The sequence below is a fragment of the Staurois parvus genome, unplaced genomic scaffold (genome assembly GCF_062004578.1).
Source record: "Staurois parvus isolate SC_StPar_1 unplaced genomic scaffold, SC_StPar_1.0 ptg000699l, whole genome shotgun sequence".
Lineage (NCBI taxonomy): Eukaryota > Metazoa > Chordata > Amphibia > Anura > Ranidae > Staurois > Staurois parvus.
This window is the reverse complement of record NW_028318495.1, coordinates 539,740-558,837: the sequence shown is the minus strand read 5'-3', so window position 1 is coordinate 558,837 and position 19,098 is coordinate 539,740. Positions and strand designations below refer to the sequence as shown.

Below are 19,098 nucleotides of genomic sequence, written 5' to 3'. Positions count from 1 at the left end.
CCACTGATACCAACAATGGGGCACTATTCCCCCCCTCTGACACCAATGATGGGGCACTATTCCCCCCCCCACTGACACCAACGATGGGGCACTATTCCCCCCCTCTGACACCAACGATGGGGCACTATTCCTCCCACTGATACCAATGATGGGGCACTATTCCTCCCACTGACACCAATGATGGGGCGCTATTCCTCCCACTGACACCAATGACGGGGCACTATTCCTCCTACTGATACCAATGATGGGATACTATTCCTCCCACTGACACCAATGATGGGACACTATTCCTCCCACTGACACCAATGATGGGATACTATTCCTCCACTGATACCAATGATGGGGCACTATTCCTCCCACTGACACCAATGATGGGGCGCTATTCCTCCCACTGACACAAATGATGGGGCGCTATTCCTCCCACTGACACCAATGATGGGGCGCTATTCCTCCCACTGATACCAATGATGGGGCACTATTCCTCCCACTGATACCAATGATGGGGACTATTCCTCCCACTGACACCAATGATGGGGCACTATTCCTCCCACTGATACCAATGATGGGGCACTATTCCTCCCACTGACACCAATGATGGGGCGCTATTCCTCCCACTGACACCAATGATGGGGCGCTATTCCTCCCACTGATACCAATGATGGGGCACTATTCCTCCCACTGATACCAATGATGGGGCACTATTCCTCCCACTGACACCAATGATGGGGCACTATTCCTCCCACTGATACCAATGATGGGGCACTATTCCTCCCACTGACACCAATGATGGGGCGCTATTCCTCCCACTGACACCAATGATGGGGCGCTATTCCTCCCACTGATACCAATGATGGGGCACTATTCCTCCCACTGATACCAACAATGGGGCACTATTCCCCCCCTCTGACACCAATGATGGGGCACTATTCCCCCCCCCACTGACACCAACGATGGGGCACTATTCCCCCCCTCTGACACCAACGATGGGGCACTATTCCTCCCACTGATACCAATGATGGGGCACTATTCCTCCCACTGACACCAATGATGGGGCGCTATTCCTCCCACTGACACCAATGATGGGGCGCTATTCCTCCCACTGATACCAATGATGGGGCGCTATTCCTCCCACTGATACCAATGATGGGACACTATTCCTCCCACTGACACCAATGATGGGGCACTATTCCTCCCACTGACACCAATGATGGGGCACTATTCCTCCCACTGGTACCAATGATGTGGCACTATTCCTCCCACTGATACCAACAATGGGGCACTATTCCCCCCCTCTGACACCAATGATGGGGCACTATTCCCCCCCCCACTGACACCAACGATGGGGCGCTATTCCCCCCCACTGACACCAACGATGGGGCGCTATTCCCCCCCACTGACACCAACGGTGGGGCGCTATTCCCCCCCACTGACACCAACGGTGGGGCGCTATTCCCCCCCACTGACACCAACGGTGGGGCGCTATTCCCCCCCACTGACACCAACGGTGGGGCGCTATTCCCCCCCACTGACACCAACGGTGGGGCGCTATTCCCCCCCACTGACACCAACGGTGGGGCGCTATTCCCCCCCACTGACACCAACGGTGGGGCGCTATTCCCCCCCACTGACACCAACGGTGGGGCGCTATTCCCCCCCACTGACACCAACGGTGGGGCGCTATTCCCCCCCACTGACACCAACGGTGGGGCGCTATTCCCCCCCACTGACACCAACGGTGGGGCGCTATTCCCCCCCACTGACACCAACGGTGGGGCGCTATTCCCCCCCACTGACACCAACGGTGGGGCGCTATTCCCCCCCACTGACACCAACGGTGGGGCGCTATTCCCCCCCACTGACACCAACGGTGGGGCGCTATTCCCCCCCACTGACACCAACGGTGGGGCGCTATTCCCCCCCACTGACACCAACGGTGGGGCGCTATTCCCCCCCACTGACACCAACGGTGGGGCGCTATTCCCCCCCACTGACACCAACGGTGGGGCGCTATTCCCCCCCACTGACACCAACGGTGGGGCGCTATTCCCCCCCACTGACACCAACGGTGGGGCGCTATTCCCCCCCACTGACACCAACGGTGGGGCGCTATTCCCCCCCACTGACACCAACGGTGGGGCGCTATTCCCCCCCACTGACACCAACGGTGGGGCGCTATTCCCCCCCACTGACACCAACGGTGGGGCGCTATTCCCCCCCACTGACACCAACGGTGGGGCGCTATTCCCCCCCACTGACACCAACGGTGGGGCGCTATTCCCCCCCACTGACACCAACGGTGGGGCGCTATTCCCCCCCACTGACACCAACGGTGGGGCGCTATTCCCCCCCACTGACACCAACGGTGGGGCGCTATTCCCCCCCACTGACACCAACGGTGGGGCGCTATTCCCCCCCACTGACACCAACGGTGGGGCGCTATTCCCCCCCACTGACACCAACGGTGGGGCGCTATTCCCCCCCACTGACACCAACGGTGGGGCGCTATTCCCCCCCACTGACACCAACGGTGGGGCGCTATTCCCCCCCACTGACACCAACGGTGGGGCGCTATTCCCCCCCACTGACACCAACGGTGGGGCGCTATTCCCCCCCACTGACACCAACGGTGGGGCGCTATTCCCAATCACTGACACCAACGGTGGGGCGCTATTCCCAATCACTGACACCAACGGTGGGGCGCTATTCCCCCCCACTGACACCAACGGTGGGGCGCTATTCCCCCCCACTGACACCAACGGTGGGGCGCTATTCCCCCCCACTGACACCAACGGTGGGGCGCTATTCCCCCCCACTGACACCAACGACGGGGCACTATTCCCCCCCACTGACACCAACGACGGGGCACTATTCCTTCCACTGACACCAACGACGGGGCACTATTCCTTCCACTGACACCAATGATGGGGCACTATTCCCCATCCCTCTCCCCGACACCAATGATGGGGCACTATTCCCCATCCCTCTCCCCGACACCAATGGTGGGGCACCATTCCCCTCACTGACACCCTAAAAGTCTGAAGGACAGTCAAAGTGGCTCTCTGTGTAGAAAGTTTGGGGACCCCTGTTTTCAATAACACGTGGCCACTTTCTAGCGAGCTGTGCATCCGGCTTTGGCCAGGAGGGGGCAGAGTTGTATTTCTGTTTTGTTGTGTCGGGTACCGGCCATGGATGACTGAACACAAGGTATGACAAAATGAGGACAAAGAACATAATACAGAGATATTTCCTGCCAGGAATAAACATTCGGGGACACTTGGAACTGTTTTTTTGGCCTCACAGAGTTTCCTGAAATCCATCGGTTATAGTAAATCTATCTCGTGTTCGCCTGGCATGTGCCGTGTGCTCTTCTCTCCTGTAGGCCTCATTCACATCACTTTTCTGAAATCCTTGGCTCAGGATTGGTCCTTGGCCTACGGCGGCCTCCCACGATCCTGCGAATAAGTAGGCAATGTGAACCGGGCCGGAGGAGAAAACAACCGCGAGCAGCGCCAGGCCAAGGGGTAGGCAGAGGGGCGGTAACACAAAAAAGGCCAGGACCTGCAACCTGTGCTCATAGGAAGGGGGGGGGGGTAATTTTGGCCTTTTTACTTTGGTTGTTGAAGGACCTTGTCTAGGGGCGGACTGACCATTTGGAGGGCCCGGGGTCAGTAGGTGGCCCCATGAGATGCCCCTGGTACCTTTTTCGTAGGCTTTTTTGAGTTTGGGCAAGGACACAGAGGCCCCATGATCCCCTATTGCCCGGGGGCCCCATGAGTTGTCAGTCCGCCCCTGACCTTGTCCCAACGTTGGCAGCGGCATTCTGGTTCGGTTCTGGTGTAGTTCATGGAAGCCACACTGAATCTGCCGCCTACAGCTACACAGACGCTGCCGCAGCATTTCCCAGCCTTACGGGGCGTCTGGGGAGCTGCAGCTTTACAAATTGCCGTACAATTTTCTGGAAAAGATTGACGGATATTACAACAAAAACAAAGCCAGACAAGGAGGAGGTTTTATGTGTCTTCCTGTTCTTCCAGCAGATTTGTTACAATTGTTCCTTCTGTATTCATCCTTCATTCATAGATAGGGGATCATTTCAACCGCATTCACCGGATGCATTCACCCAAATGAGAGCCGCTGTTGGACCAATGCTGCCTGTTGAAAAATCCAGGCCTTGCTCATAGTTGTGGAAGAGCTGTCCCCCACACCATCCAATCGAAACTGCGTTCATTTTTGTGGATTGTGGATCACGGTCCAGGGTTTGCAGGCGATGCTGTAGTCTCCACCAGACTTATGCCCCGTACACACGATCAGAAAATCGTACGAAAAATGCCGCTTTTCAAAACGATAGTCTGATAGTTAGTATACAGCTAGACAAACACTGACATTCTTCTCATATTATTATTATTATACAGGATTTATGGCGCCAACAGTTTGCTCAACACTTTACAATATAACGGGAGACAATACAGTTCAATACAAGAGGGATAGGAGGGCCCTGATCCTGGGAGCTTACAATCTAGGAGGGAGGGGCTAGTGGTACAAAAGGTAATAACTGTGGGGGATGGACTGGTAGGAGGAGTAGAAGATTCCGTTATTAGCTGAGGGCGGGATAGGCTTCCCTGAAGAGATCGGTTTTCAGAGATCGCCTAAAAGTGAGCAGAGTAGGCGATAGTCTGATAAATTGGGGTAGAGAGTTCCAGAGGGTGGGGGAGGCTCTGGAGAAGTCCTGGAGATGAGCATACCTCTACGATACCAGATTGTATGATTTTTGCTTGGGGCTGGTTCGCGCTATAGAAATGCATTTCCGAATGCGTGTTTTTGACGCATTTTTGACATGTTACGGTGCATTTTTTGATGCATTTTTGCCGCATTCCTGTTCATTTTTTCTTCATTTTAAATAGGGACATGTGCGTTCTGATGCATTTTTTATGCGTTTTACTGCGTTCCAGTACAGTTCTGTGCAGAACAAACTTTGTCTTATTCTACTTTTTTTTTTTTTCTGCAACCGGAACGCACTGGAACTGCCAGCACTGATGTGAACTATGACATGGACAACTATATCACCTACTTTCTCTGCGTTTTTAGATGCAGAAAAAAAGCAACTGAAACGCATGGAGTGTGAACGGGCCCTTAAAGCGAAGTTCCACTCACTGTGTAAAAAAATTAAAGTCAGCAGCTACAAAAACTGTACAAAAACTGTAGCTACCGACGTTTAACCATTAGCCGCCCGGCCAATGGCCGTTTGGCGGCTTCAAAACTGTCCCTGCATTCCGGGTGCACGCCATTTGGCGTGCTCCCGCACATGCGCCGTTTGCGCTAATGCAGAGCGGCGCAGCAGTGCGATCTGTCACCGCCCGTGCACCTCGGACACGGCCGGTGACAGATCCGAGTACCGGCTCCCGTTGCTGGTACCATGTGACCTGCTGTGACCAATCACAGCAGGTCACATGACAGTTGTATACAATGGATGGCTTCATTCATGATGCCATCCATTGTATACTAGTGCCTAGCTGTGAATGGTCACAGCTAATCACATGCACATGTCATGTGATTAGCTGTGACCAAATCACAGCTAAGCACAAAAAAAAAAAAAAAAAAAAAAAGCTGAATGAATCGATTTCATTCAGCTAAATGCTTGCTTATAGCAAAGTAATTCTTTGCTATAAGCAAATTGTGTAAAAAAAAATAAAAATACTGATCACTTCCCCAAAGTAGTACAATGTTACTATGGTAACATTGTACTACTTTGGTCATAGTAAAATATGAAAAAAAATCTTAAAAAAAATGTAATAAAAAATTAAATATAATAAAAAAATTAAAAAAAAAATATATATATATTTTTTTTTTTTCATACTGTCACCAGTCAGTGTCCCTGTTAACCGCCATGCCAGTTATATGATGACGCTGTACTGCACTGGTGACAGTATGTAAAAAAAAAATTGTGAAAATAAAATAATTTTTTTAATTTTTTCATTTTCCGAAAAATTATGACAAAAAAATACAACTTCAAAAAACTCGCCATGCCTCTTATGAAGTACGTCGGACTGTCTACTCTGCAAAAAGGGGTCATTTGGGGATATCTGTACTGTCCTGACATTTGGGGGATATCTGTACTGTCCTGACATTTGGGGGATATCTGTACCGTCCTGACATTTGGGGGATATCTGTACTGTTCTGACATTTGGGGGATATCTGTACCGTCCTGACATTTGTGGGATATCTGTCCTGTCCTGACATTTGTGGGATATCTGTCCTGTCCTGACATTTGGGGGATATCTTTACTGTCCTGACATTTGGGGGATATCTGTACTGTTCTGACATTTGGGGGATATCTGTACTGTTCTGACATTTGGGGGATATCTGTACCGTCCTGACATTTGGGGGATATCTGTACTGTCCTGACATTTGGGGGATATCTGTACCGTCCTGACATTTGGAGGGATATCTGTACTGTTCTGACATTTGGGGGATATCTGTACTATTCTGACATTTGGGGGATATCTGTACCGTCCTGACATTTGGGGGATATCTGTACTATTCTGACATTTGGGGGATATCTGTACCGTCCTGACATTTGGGGGATATCTGTACTGTTCTGACATTTGGGGGATATCTGTACTATTCTGACATTTGGGGGATATCTGTACTGTCCTGACATTTGGGGGATATCTGTACTGTCCTGACATTTGGGGGATATCTGTACCGTCCTGACATTTGGGGGATATCTGTACTATTCTGACATTCTTGGACCTCAAGATATTAGATTGGCTGTCAGTACTTCAGGATTGATCAATATTCAGATCTATCCCATAGTTTGTGAACTCTATAACTTTCCTACAAACTAAAAAATACATCCTAATTTGGGTTATTTTCACCAAAGACATGTAGCAGAATACATCTCGGCCTAAATTTATGAAGAACAATTATTTATTTGTAAACTTTTATAACAGAAACAAAAAAAAATGTGTTTTTTTTCAAAAATTTTGGTCTTTTTTTGTTAATTTAGCAAAAAATAAAAACCCCAGTGGTGATTAAATACCACCAAAAGAAAGCTCTAGCTGTGTGAAGAAAATGATAAAATTTTAGTTTGGGTACAGTGTTGTATGACCGCGCAATTGTCATTCAAAGTGTGAGAGCGCTGAAACCTGAAAAATGGCCTGGGCAGGAAGGGGGAAAATTGCCCGGTATTGAAATGGTTAAAGAAAACAGCCACTTACCTGTCCCACGATCCCGCGTTGCCCCTGCCGCAGTCTGTTTCACCAGTCCTGTATTCCAGGCTCCGGGATCTTCATTGTGGGCACCCGGCTGTGACAGTCGGGTGCCCACTGCGCATGCGTGAGTAGCGCTGTGCTTTCTGAATGGCCCCGTCGTCTTCTGGGACCTATCACGTGTGCCACAAGACTTCGGGGAGTTGGGTAGGAGGACAACTTCCGCTTCCGAACGCAGGACGATCGCAGTGGAAGTGGGAGCAGGTACCTGTCAAATTCGGGTACCCATTTCCCCCCCCCCCTGCTCCCCAAAGATGCTAATCATTAATGGGGATCCAATCTTTAAAGCGGAACTTCTGTTTTTGGGTGGAATTCCACTTTATTCAGTACAGTTTTCGTCCGCAAATACAGTACAAATACAATATATCACTTCCCAATTTCCTTTCTGTCGTAGAAGAATTTTTGTAACGTTGGTAACCTCTTCACTTTCGATATGAGACTATCATGCAGAAGAAAACGGACAATCATTCGTCCATCGTGTGTGTGGGGCAATTGAAGGCTGGATCCAACCTTTGACCTCCTGTAGAGGTAGGTCTAATGGATCACACACATCCGGCGGTGCTGAATACCGGCTCCCCTGCCGCGCTCTGTGCCAGTGGAATGATCCACAGCATGTGGCGGAGGGGAGCCTGTGTCTGACACACCAAGAAGTGTCAGGTGCCGTGGGGAGTTGAAAAGCACAGGAATAGATTCCTCTTACTCAGGCTGCATGAGAGATCTGTATTCCATTCCTCCATCCACACTAAACAGGATGGATGGAGGAACTTTTGAAATGATACCCAAGCTCAACTGCTAAACATTGATGCGCATGCTGAAGGCCGATGCGCATGCTGAAGGCCGATGCGCATGCTGAAGGCCGGTGCGCATGCTGAAGGCTGATGCGCATGCTGAAGGCTGTTGTATATGCTGAAGGCCGGTGCTCATGCTGAAGGCCGGTGCTCATGCTGAAGGCCGGTGCTCATGCTGAAGGCCGGTGCTCATGCTGAAGGCCGGTGCTCATGCTGAAGGCCGGTGCTCATGCTGAAGGCCGGTGCTCATGCTGAAGGCCGGTGCGCATGCTGAAGGCCGGTGCGCATGCTGAAGGCCGGTGCGCATGCTGAAGGCCGGTGCGCATGCTGAAGGCCGGTGCGCATGCTGAAGGCCGGTCCGCAAGCTGGGATGTCCCGGTCAGGAAAGAGCCGGCCACCATAACATAAATACAGAAAAAAAACCCTAACGCGTTTCAGCTATCACAGCCTTCCTCAGGGCATCTCCCTGCTGGTTGTTGTATTCACGCAGCTGCAGCGCCCGCAGTGGTCACATCTGATAGGATGATGCAGCTGATGGGATGCTGTCACCATTTGGCCAAAGGTTTTCCACCCGGCTCCTTCCATTTTTTTAATCAAAGGTAGTCAAGTTGGTTGGTGCCGATAGGGCCACCCATGACTCTCATTTCGCTGTTGTCAGCCACCTAAAGTCGGTCCGGTTCAGCAGAAACTTGGCGAATTTAGATCCATCCATGGTACTGAAGCCAGCCTGTTGTGTTTTTTTTCACTGCTGGTGGCTGTAGTGATCGTTGTATTCTGACGGCAAGGGAACCGAGCGATTTTCCTTCGGAAAGAAAATTGGTTAAGGTAAAGCTGACTGTACACATTTTTTTTTCTTGTTTGTTTCTTGAGCCGACATGTAGCGATCGGTGGCTGGCTAGTCAGCAGTCAAGCCCCACAAATGCCCCGCAACTGCATGCACTGATTGTACGCAAATATGCGGCCTCTCGGGGGCTGGACCTTGACGTCAAGAGGCCGCTTATTTGCGTATCCAAATTAAATGCACGCGCTCTGCAAGCTCCCGGCACATTTACCAGCACCTCAAGGAAAGGTCCCAATGGCTGCTTACAATTGGGACCTTTCCGATCATGTGACCGCTGTGGCAGCGGGGACCCTAAACCCCGCCCTGCCTCCCAACATCACAAACCCCTTGAAGAGCCGGAAGGCGCCGGCGCTAAGGGGTTAAGGACCGGTTCATGCCAAATGAAATCCAGTGTGGGTTTTTTTTTTTTTTTTTTTTTTTCTGCATCAAAAATGCCTGGACAGTAGGTTATATGGGTTCCATCGGCCGAATTCACACCAGTGCGGTCAGTTCCAGTGCAGGAAAAACAAGTAGAACGTGCTGCATTTTTCTTCTGTACTGGAACGTGACAAAACGGCCCGAAAACCTGCACCCTCCCATCCTGAGTGCAGAAACACACATACACCGTGCAAGTGCCAGCGACACACAATAGAGGAATAAATACAAACAATAAAAGGGGTACCAATGCAGCGACTAGGCCCCGGGCCCCGGTACCAAAACAAGGGCCCAATTCATTTAGGAACAACCGGAATTCACATCGGCACAAATATGGACGCCTCTCATCTGCTCCTGTCTATCTATGTACCTCTCTCTCTCTCTCTCCTCGTGTCTCTCTCTCTCCTCGTGTCTCTCTCTCTCTCCTCATGGGTGTGTGTCTCTCTCTCTCCTTGTGTCTCTCCTTGTGTCTCTCTCCTCGCGTCTCTCTCTCCCCTCGTGGGTGTCTCTCTCTCTCCCCTCGTGTCTCTCTCCTCGTGTCACTCTCTCCTCGTGCCTCTCACTCTCTCCTCGTGCCTCTCACTCTCTCCTCGTGCCTCTCACTCTCTCCTCGTGCCTCTCACTCTCTCCTCGTGTGTCTCTCTCTCTCCCCGTGTGTCTCTCTCTCTCTCCCCGTGTGTCTCTCTCTCTCCCCGTGTGTCTCTCTCTCTCCTCGTCTCTCTCTCCTCGTGTCTCTCTCTCTCTCTCCTCGTGTCTCTCTCTCTCCTCGTGTCTCTCTCTCTCTCTCTTCTCGTGTGTCTCTCTCTCTCCTCGTGTCTTTCTCTCTCTCTCCTCGTGTCTCTCTCTCTCTCCTCGTGTCTCTCTCTCTCCTCGTGTCTCTCTCTCTCCTCGTGTCTCTCTCTCCTCGTGTCTCTCTCCCCTCGTGTGTCTCTCTCTCTCTCTCCTCGTGTGTCTCTCCCCTCGTGTCTCTCTCTCTCCCCCCCTCGTGTCTCTCTCTCTCTCTCCCCTCGTGTCTCTCTCTCTCCCCTCCCGTCTCTCTCCCCTCGTGTCTCTCTCTCTCCCCCCTCCCGTCTCTCTCTCCCCCCTCCCGTCTCTCCCCCCTCTCTCTCTCCCCTCCCCCCTCTCTCCCCCCCCTCTCCCCCCCCTCTCTCTCCCCCCATCTCTCTCCCCCCTCTCTCCCCCCCTCTCTCTCCCCCTCTCTCTCTCCCCCCTCTCTCTCTCTTCCCCCCGTCTCTCTCTCCCCGTCGCTCTCTCTCTCCCCGTGTCTCTCTCTCAGCGTGTGTGTCTCTCTCTCAGCGTGTGTGTCTCTCCCTCTCCTTGTGTGTCTCTCTCTCCTCGTCTCTCTCTCTCTCTCTCCCTCCTCATGTGTGTCTCTCACCCCCCTCTCTCTGTGTCTCTCTCTTCCCCCCCTCCTCTCTCTTCTCTCCCCCCCTCTCTCTCTCCCCCCCTCTCTCTCTCCCCCCCCTCTCTTTCTCCCCCCCCCCTCTCTTTCTCCCCCCCTCTCTTTCTCCCCCCCCTCTCTCCCCCCCATCTCTCTCTCTCCCCGTGTCTCTCTCTCTCAGCGTGTGTCTCTCTCTCTCTCCTTGTGTGTCTCTCTCTCCTCGTCTCTCTCTCTCTCCCTCCTCGTGTGTGTCTCTCACCCCCCTCTCTCTGTGTCTCTCTCTCTCCCCGTCGCTCTCTCTCTCCCCGTGTCTCTCTCTCAGCGTGTGTGTCTCTCTCTCAGCGTGTGTGTCTCTCTCTCAGCGTGTGTGTCTCTCCCTCTCCTTGTGTGTCTCTCTCTCCTCGTCTCTCTCTCTCTCCCTCCTCGTGTGTGTCTCTCACCCCCCTCTCTCTGTGTCTCTCTCTTCCCCCCCTCCTCTCTCTTTCTCCCCCTCTCTCTCTATATATATAAAATTAGGTGAATTGTCTCCTGTCTAAATTGGCCCTTGTATGTGTATGGATGTAAGTTGGGGACCTTAGTATGTAGGGACTGCTGTGAATACAATATATATATATATATGTAAATTGATGGCGCTGTACAAGTACCCTTCGTAAATAAATCTATATCCACATGATCTATCACAGAGGGCTGTAACTGACACTGTCTCCTGTTCCTGTAATTAAAGGACACTCTGGACTAATATTTACATAAGAATACATCCAGGACAACAATTGGGGCCGAGGCCTCTTCCCTCTTTTGTTTTAAGGCTGCCCACATAAGCAGGCCTTCCTTCAGAGAGCAGGAGACGCGGGGTTAATGCTTTGCAATTTGCAGCCTGCCAGAGCGGAAGCTTCAGGTTCTCTCTCTCTCTCTCTCTCTCTCTCTCTCTCTCTCTCTCTCTCTCTCTCTCTCTCTCTCTCTCTCTCTCTCTCTCTCTCTTTCTGTTGCTTTAAGGACAGTTTCAGTCGGCCTTGGAGGATGGGGGAATAAAAGGTTTGTGGATCAGGGTTGGTATTTGTGAATTCTGCTCCCGGGGTCATGGCATCGCCTGTTGTTCAGATTTTTGTATTCTGAATATCCTCGGTGCTGCCTGTCCTGACACTGCGCTTGCTGCTGGAAATGATACAGACAGGTTTGAATGTTGTGCTGTCTTGTCACTTTGTATCTGCAGATGGTAACATTTGTTTTATTAGAATGTTGAATGATATTCATCCACAAAGCTGGCATTGCATGGAAAGCGGGTGACACATGAGTGCCCAGTTTTCTGTGTGACGCAAGCAAACCCCGTGTTGTCAGCCTGCAGTTCACCATGTAAATAGCAATCACTAGAGACCTTTATAACCGCCTTGCCTTTTACAAAAATGAGATGTGAAATGTGTGTGTGAGAAGGCCTGACTCTTAGCCTGTCTTTTTTTTCAGTGCACAGGATGGCTCCTGCCTGCTGCTAGTGCTGTACAAAGCTAATCTCTCAGGAAGTGCCTCAGCCAATGGCCTCCAGCGTTACATCCGGATCCCAGCCAGCAGCCAATCCTGCCTCAGCTTGTATCAGAGGAGTCTGATCATCAGGCTCGGGTGCCAAGCCCTTTCTGTCTGAGAACTGAGAGACTGTCCTCCATGTTTTATAAGTAGTGACATAACACTGTGTTAACAATGCATCCACAGAGGTAAGCCATACTTTTTTTTTCATATAAACTTTATTCCCATCTTTTTTGCGGACATACAAATTGTGCTTTTTGCAGGTTGTATCTCCATGACTTAGCGCGCCAAATAGAGAAAACCAAACTCCCCAAAAACAGCATCTGTTAAAAAAAAAAATCTGGGGGGGGGGGTCACATGGTTGGGTGCCATTAGCCCCACTGACTGCTGAATGTCAAGGTGCAGAGAAGGGCACTCTTCTTCCTTTTCTTACCATTTTTTTTTTTTCTTTCTAAAGAGTGTGGAGGGGTTGTGCTCAAGGCCTCCCCCTTCACAAGGAGTATCTTTTGCATTATTGTCTGTCACATGCTGCTTGCTGTGGGGAAACATGGAGGCTAACACAGCCCAGGCATTGAGACAAGCAGAGGAATCTGGCAAAATCAGCTGCAGGCAACGTTACCTTCCCTGCCACTAGAAGACAAGAGCCACACTAACACACAGGAATAGCACTCACAACCCCCCCCCCCCCTTCCCCAACCGGCTGCAGGAACTCCACCACCACCAATGCCTGGCAGACATTTTGGGCCTAGCTTGCATCTGTGGACTGCACTTTCCTGGGAAAGCCTCTGCTGCTTCTTAAGGTGGCACATTGCAGACTAAACGCTGTCTACGGTTCTTCTTTTTTTTTTCCCTTTTTGTTCCTTTTTTTTGTTATATTTTTTTCTGTACTGGGATCTATGCTTCACTGCGGCCCTGAACACAAGTAACATGGATGTCAAACTGTAAGTAGATGACACGTCCTTTAAATGCTCATGTGCGATCTTTATCTAGTTACAGATCTTTTATTTCACGACAACAAAATGTTTTCGTTTGGGTATAAATGTTATTGTTTTATATCCCTGTTTGTTATTTATATCCCCCTTTCTGTGTAGGCTGTTGCTTAACCCCATGTGTTGTAGATAGATCCCAGCAGTTCAAGGCTGCATAGGCCTCTCTTACAGAACACAAAGGGTTAAATGATCGTTTTTGGGGGTTTTTTAGTTTTGTTTGGGGTTTTTTTTTTTACCAACGTTTCATTTTCCAGGAAGCAGAAGGTAAGTTCTGAGTATTGTAGGAGAAAGTGGACTCTTTTATTTTATTTGATTTCAGCATGAGGCAGTTACCACCCCCCACATGCCTATGTCCCCTGTGCGTACGTGTTGCCTTTGCTGCCCAATTGATCTGCGTGTTGAGCTGCTGCGACTTGGACTTTAACTTCCTGTCATTTTGCAAAGAAAGTTCATTATTCTATTTTTTTTTTTATTTGTGATCTCATTGCAGGATTTGTGTTTTTTGTTTCTTTTTTTTTCTCTCTTTAAAGAGACTTCATTTCTGTAGCGTGGTGACATCAGAGCTCCCCTGCAACGGTCCGTCTCCAGGTTTTGCAGTATATAGGAGAGGATGTGGTTTGCCTCCTTTTTGGCATCCTCCAGATTTTTATCAGCCGTGCGGGTTTAATTTTAGTTGCCGATTTTGTAAATGGAGGCTGACGGTTCCCTGCAGCTGGATTGAGCAGTTTTTTTTTTTTTTGGTTTTGCTTTTTTCCGGGTAAGAGTTATTAATGGCATGCCATTAACCCTCTCCCATCCACCCCTCCTCCCTGTCACAGGCTTCCCTGGGGGGTAAACAGAGGCCCATTGTATGAGCTGTGATAGGTAAACAACTGATTTACTCTCTTTATTTTAATTTAATCAGATAGATGGTATAGTTTTGCCTTTCTAGGTTGATGGTGGACCATAGGTTTGACCATACAAACAAGGTCTTTAGTCCTGCTGCAGTATACACTTTCCTGTACAGGCCTGAACGGTGAGGCTGGAAGGGGAGAGTGTAGAAAATGGAGGCCACGAGCCTCCTCCATGAGATTGCCTGCAATGCTTCCTGTTGATTCAGAATGTATTCCATGCGGAAGGGCAGTAGCTTGTCGGGTTCCTGTAGCCACAAGAGTTTCTGTTGAAATGTTTCTACTTATTTGTGGTTATTATCAAGGATAGAAGTCTGTTTGTGACTGATCAGTGCTGTAGACACTGTCAGACCGGGTAAGCTATGTCTCCCAGTAAAGACCATGTGAGGGCCCACAACAAAAGCAATATATTTAAACTAATGTTATGCCCCATTGCATTTAAAGAGGACCTGTACTGTAGAAACTGTGCCCAACCAAAGCAAGCAGAGGGCAAAGGAATAGTAAACGAGTATTGCCCGTGGGCTCCCTGCGGCTGGTCTTTTCCATGTTAGGGTGCAATCACAACTTCAAATGCACCATGCACTACCATTAGATGTGACAACCCCAGCTAGGGTTCCGGCAGTTAGTTGCAGAGGCAGTCCCATTTAAAGCAATAAGAAGGCTGCTGGCTCCCGCAGCTAACTGCGGCCACTCGCCTGTATGCAGCACTGGACGCTGACTGCTTGCATCTTGGGCTGATCACTCACATGTGAGTGGCCGCTATTAGCTGCTGGAGGCAGCCCTATTGAAAGCAATAAGAAGGCTGCTGGCTCCCACAGCTAATCGTGGCCACTCACCTGTAATCGCTCATGCAGGATTGATATGGGAGTGGTCAGCCCTGGACGCCGACTGCTTGCATCTTGGGCTGATCACTCACATGTGAGTGGCCGCTATTAGCTGCTGGAGGCAGCCCTATTGAAAGCAATAAGAAGGCTGCTGGCTCCCACAGCTAATCGTGGCCACTCACCTGTAATCGCTCATGCAGGATTGACATGGGAGTGGTCAGCCCTGGACGCCGACTGCTTGCATCTTGGGCTGATCACTCGCATGTGAGTGGCCACCATTAGCTGCAGGAGGCAGCACTATTGAAAACAATAAGAAGGCTGCTGGCTCCTGCAGCTAAACGTTGCCACTCACCTGTAATCGCTCATGTCAGGAGTCACATGGGAGTGGTCAGCCCTGGACGCCGACTGCTTGCATCTTGGGCTGATCACTCGCATGTGAGTGGCCACCATTAGCTGCAGGAGGCAGCCCTATTGAAAGCAATAAGAAGGCTGCTGGCTCCTGCAGCTAAACGTTGCCACTCACCTGTAATCGCTCATGCAGGAGTCACATGGGAGTGGTCAGCCCTGGACGCTGACTGCTTGCATCTTGGGCTGATCACTTGCATGTGAGTGGCCACCATTAGCTGCAGGAGGCAGCACTATTGAAAACAATAAGAAGGCTGCTGGCTCCTGCAGCTAATCGTGGCCACTCGCCTGTAATCGCTCATGCAGGAGTCACATGGGAGTGGTCAGCCCTGGATGTAGACTGCTTGTGCTCAGGCAAATACTCTCATGTGATTGGTCGCAATTAACTGCAGGAGGCAGCCTCCTGAAAAGCAATGAAAAGGCTGCTTGTTCCCACAGCTGTTCATGGCCACTCACCTGTAATCGCTCATGCAGCAATCACATGGAATTGATCAGCCGTGAGCCCTGACTGCTTGCATCCAGAGCAGATCACGCTGATGTGACTGTCCGCCATTAGCTGTGGAAGTTTACCCCATTGAAAGCAACAAAAAGACTTCTGGATCCCGCAGCTAATTGTGGTCACTCACCTGTAATCGCTCATGCTGCAATCACACTGGAGTGTCAGCCCTAGACGCTGGCTGCTTGCATCCAGAGGCAATCATTCGTATAACAGTGACCACAATTAGCTGCGGGAGCCAGCACCCTTCCATTGCTTTCAGTGGGGTTGCCTCCCACTGGGTTTCCCGCATGTAGTCTATGTGCAGGGTGCATTTGCAGGTGTGAATGCACCCTTACACTGTCTCTGTGTGGTGACGGCTATGTCAGTAGATGGGCTTTGCTTCCTTGTCCTTGGGCTATGCTTCCCCCCCCCCCCCCCCCCCCCAAGCGGCTCATAAATGCTTCATTAGGGAGATCCTTGTACTGCAGTTCTTCATGTACAGCTTCCTCTCCAGCAAGGAGAACAGCGAGTTGCTGCACAGTAGAAATATTCCTTGTGTGTGAGCCTTGCAGGTCTTTATGTACACCTTCCTCTCCAGCAAGGAGAACAGTGAGTTGTTGCACAGTAGAGAGAGTCCTTGTTTGTGATCCTTGCAGGTCTTCATGTACTGCTTCCTCTCCAGCAAGGAGGACAGTGAGTTGTTGCACAGTAGAGATATTCCTTGTATGTGATCCTTGTAGGTCTTCATGTACTGCTTTCTCTACAGCAAGGAGAACAGTGAGTTGTTGCACAGTAGAGGGAGTCCTTGTGTGTGTGATCCTTGTAGGTCTTCATGTACTGCTTTCTCTCCAGCAAGGAGAACAGTGAGTTGTTGCACAGTAGAGGGAGTCCTTGTGTGTGTGATCCTTGCAGGTCTTCATGTACTGCTTCCTCTCCAGCAAGGAGGACAGTGAGTTGTTGCACAGTAGAGAGAGTCCTTGTGTGTGTGATCCTTGCAGGTCTTCATGTACTGTTTTCTCTACAGCAAGGAGAACAGTGAGTTGTTGCACAGTAGAGAGAGTCCTTGTGTGTGTGATCCTTGTAGGTCTTCATGTACTGCTTTCTCTACAGCAAGGAGGACAGTGAGTTGTTGCACAGTAGAGAGAGTCCTTGTGTGTGTGATCCTTGCAGGTCTTCATGTACTGCTTTCTCTCCAGCAAGGAGAACAGTGAGTTGTTGCACAGTAAAGAGAGTCCTTGTGTGTGTGATCCTTGCAGGTCTTCATGTACTGCTTCCTCTCCAGCAAGGAGGACAGTGAGTTGTTGCACAGTAGAGAGAGTCCTTGTGTGTGTGATCCTTGTAGGTCTTCATGTACTGCTTTCTCTCCAGCAAGGAGAACAGTGAGTTGTTGCACAGTAGAGAGAGTCCTTGTGTGTGTGATCCTTGCAGGTCTTCATGTACTACTTCCTCTACAGCAAGGAGAACAGTGAGCAGCAAGTAGTGGCATTACAGAACTGGTGAGACTAGCAGTCAAAGGCAGCAGTGCCCTAGATGATCTCACACTGCAGATATACAGTTTTGAGCATGCAGAAAAGAAGTGCCTAGGCACAGGACAAGCTTTATTAGCTCTCAACAGTAATTCAAGACAAAAGGTATATTTTTCAGGGTCCTGCCTGGGCACAGTTACATTTCTGGATGTTTCCTTTTAGGTATCAGATCTTCATCCCTTGAGTTTATTTCTACTGTAATGAGTAAAGTGTTAGTAAAGGATTATTGTTTTTCTTACAATAATAAACATGTCATACTTACCTGCTCCGTGTAATGGTTTTGCACAGAGCAGCCCAGAACCTTCTCTTCTGGGGTCCCCCGCTGGCGCTCTTGGCTCCTTCATTTTTTTTTCTGTGCCCCCATGGCAAGCAGTATGCTAGGGGGGCACACCTAAGGGCTAAATCCTGAACCAGGCTGTGTGCATCTATTGAAATACGCAGTGCAGCTCAGTCCCGCCCCCTACTCTTTGATCACAGGATTTGATTGACAGCAGTAGGAGGTTGCCTCTGTAAGCAAAGAGAGGGGAGAGTTCTGCAGCAGAGAGCGCTGGATTGAGATAGGACTCCGGAAAATGGGGGGGTGGTGGGGGGTGGTGGGGGGCTGGTTATGGAAGATTCTTTACCTTTAGCGCATTTGCCTTTACAGACACTTTAAAAACTATACGGCGTTTACTTTTGGTTGACGTGTCGTAGCAATTATCTTGCCCGATCCTTTGGTGAAATTGGTGGCCAGTTTAACTGAGGCCTTTCTTGGATGGGATCTTTCTTCTCTAACATGGACATCCAATGGAGCAAATTATTGCCCCCAGTCCTAGTTTTATATCTGTGTTATCTACAGAGAACAGTGAGGCATCCTTTTATAGGACCCTCGTTTTTACCTTTTTCAACCCATGCTTACAGCTCAGTGCTGCTGGTTTCCTGTAGGCTCTTTGCAGCCACTTCCCGTCTACAGGCACTCCAGCAATGGTTGCATAGCATTTTTCAGGGCAGGTTTCCTGGTCATGGTAACGGCGCACCGTACCTGTTGAAGCGGCCATTGTAGTCTCCATCGCTAGCACAGGGTGACAACACAGGAGACAGGGACAGAGCAGTGTCACCCCATAACAGGAAGTGGCTAAAAAAGGATACCAGGATCACCAGGGATTTTTTGAATGAGATTGGAGATTTAAAATAATGAAAAAACAAAAAACAAAAACAACTTATTATTATTATTATACAGGATTTATATTATTATTATTATTATACAGGATTTATATTATTATTATTATTATACAGGATTTATATTATTATTATTATACAGGATTTATATTATTATTATTATTATTATACAGGATTTATATTATTATTATTATTATACAGGATTTATATTATTATTATTATTATACAGGATTTATATTATTATTATTATACAGGATTTATATTATTATTATTATTATACAGGATTTATGGCGCCAACAGTTTGCTCAGCACTTTACAATATAACGGGAGACAATACAGCAACAATACAGATCAATACAAGAGGGATAGGAGGGCTCTGATCCTGGGAGCTTACAATCTTCATAAAGTCTGAGATTTCAGGCCTTGTTCCCACCAGTGCAGTTGGGCAGCCTAGCCCACCGCAGTCCCAGCGCGAAGACAAGGCAATTTGCAGAATGTCTTTTGTTTTTGCCCCCCCCCCCCCCCCGTGCTGCGTTGGTGTGCGCTGAAATAATAGGACAGGTTTCATTCCTCTGTAGCGTGTTGGGATGCACTACGGTACAAGGCGCTGAGGTGCGTATA

At 49.6% G+C, this 19,098-nt stretch overlaps 2 protein-coding genes across 7 annotated transcripts in view; one reads left to right on the top strand and one right to left on the bottom strand.

Annotated features, from left to right (window-relative positions):
* The window catches only part of NCOA3 (nuclear receptor coactivator 3), a 220,737-nt gene that overhangs the window by 178,131 nt on the left and 23,508 nt on the right, over positions 1–19,098 (bottom strand). The window lies entirely within an intron of this gene.
* Positions 11,666–19,098, top strand: part of ZMYND8 (zinc finger MYND-type containing 8) — a 132,526-nt gene continuing 125,093 nt past the window's right edge. For 2 of the 6 annotated variants that reach the window (XM_089653125.1, XM_089653126.1), the window contains exons 1-2: positions 11,667–11,724; positions 12,151–12,395. In XM_089653125.1, the coding sequence (XP_089509251.1) occupies positions 12,382–12,395 (14 nt within the window). In that variant the 5' untranslated portion in view covers positions 11,667–11,724; positions 12,151–12,381. Of the gene's footprint in view, positions 11,725–12,150; positions 12,396–12,730; positions 13,149–19,098 lie in introns of those variants that run through there. The other 4 variants (XM_089653117.1, XM_089653124.1, XM_089653128.1 and 1 more) reach the window with 4 other exon arrangements.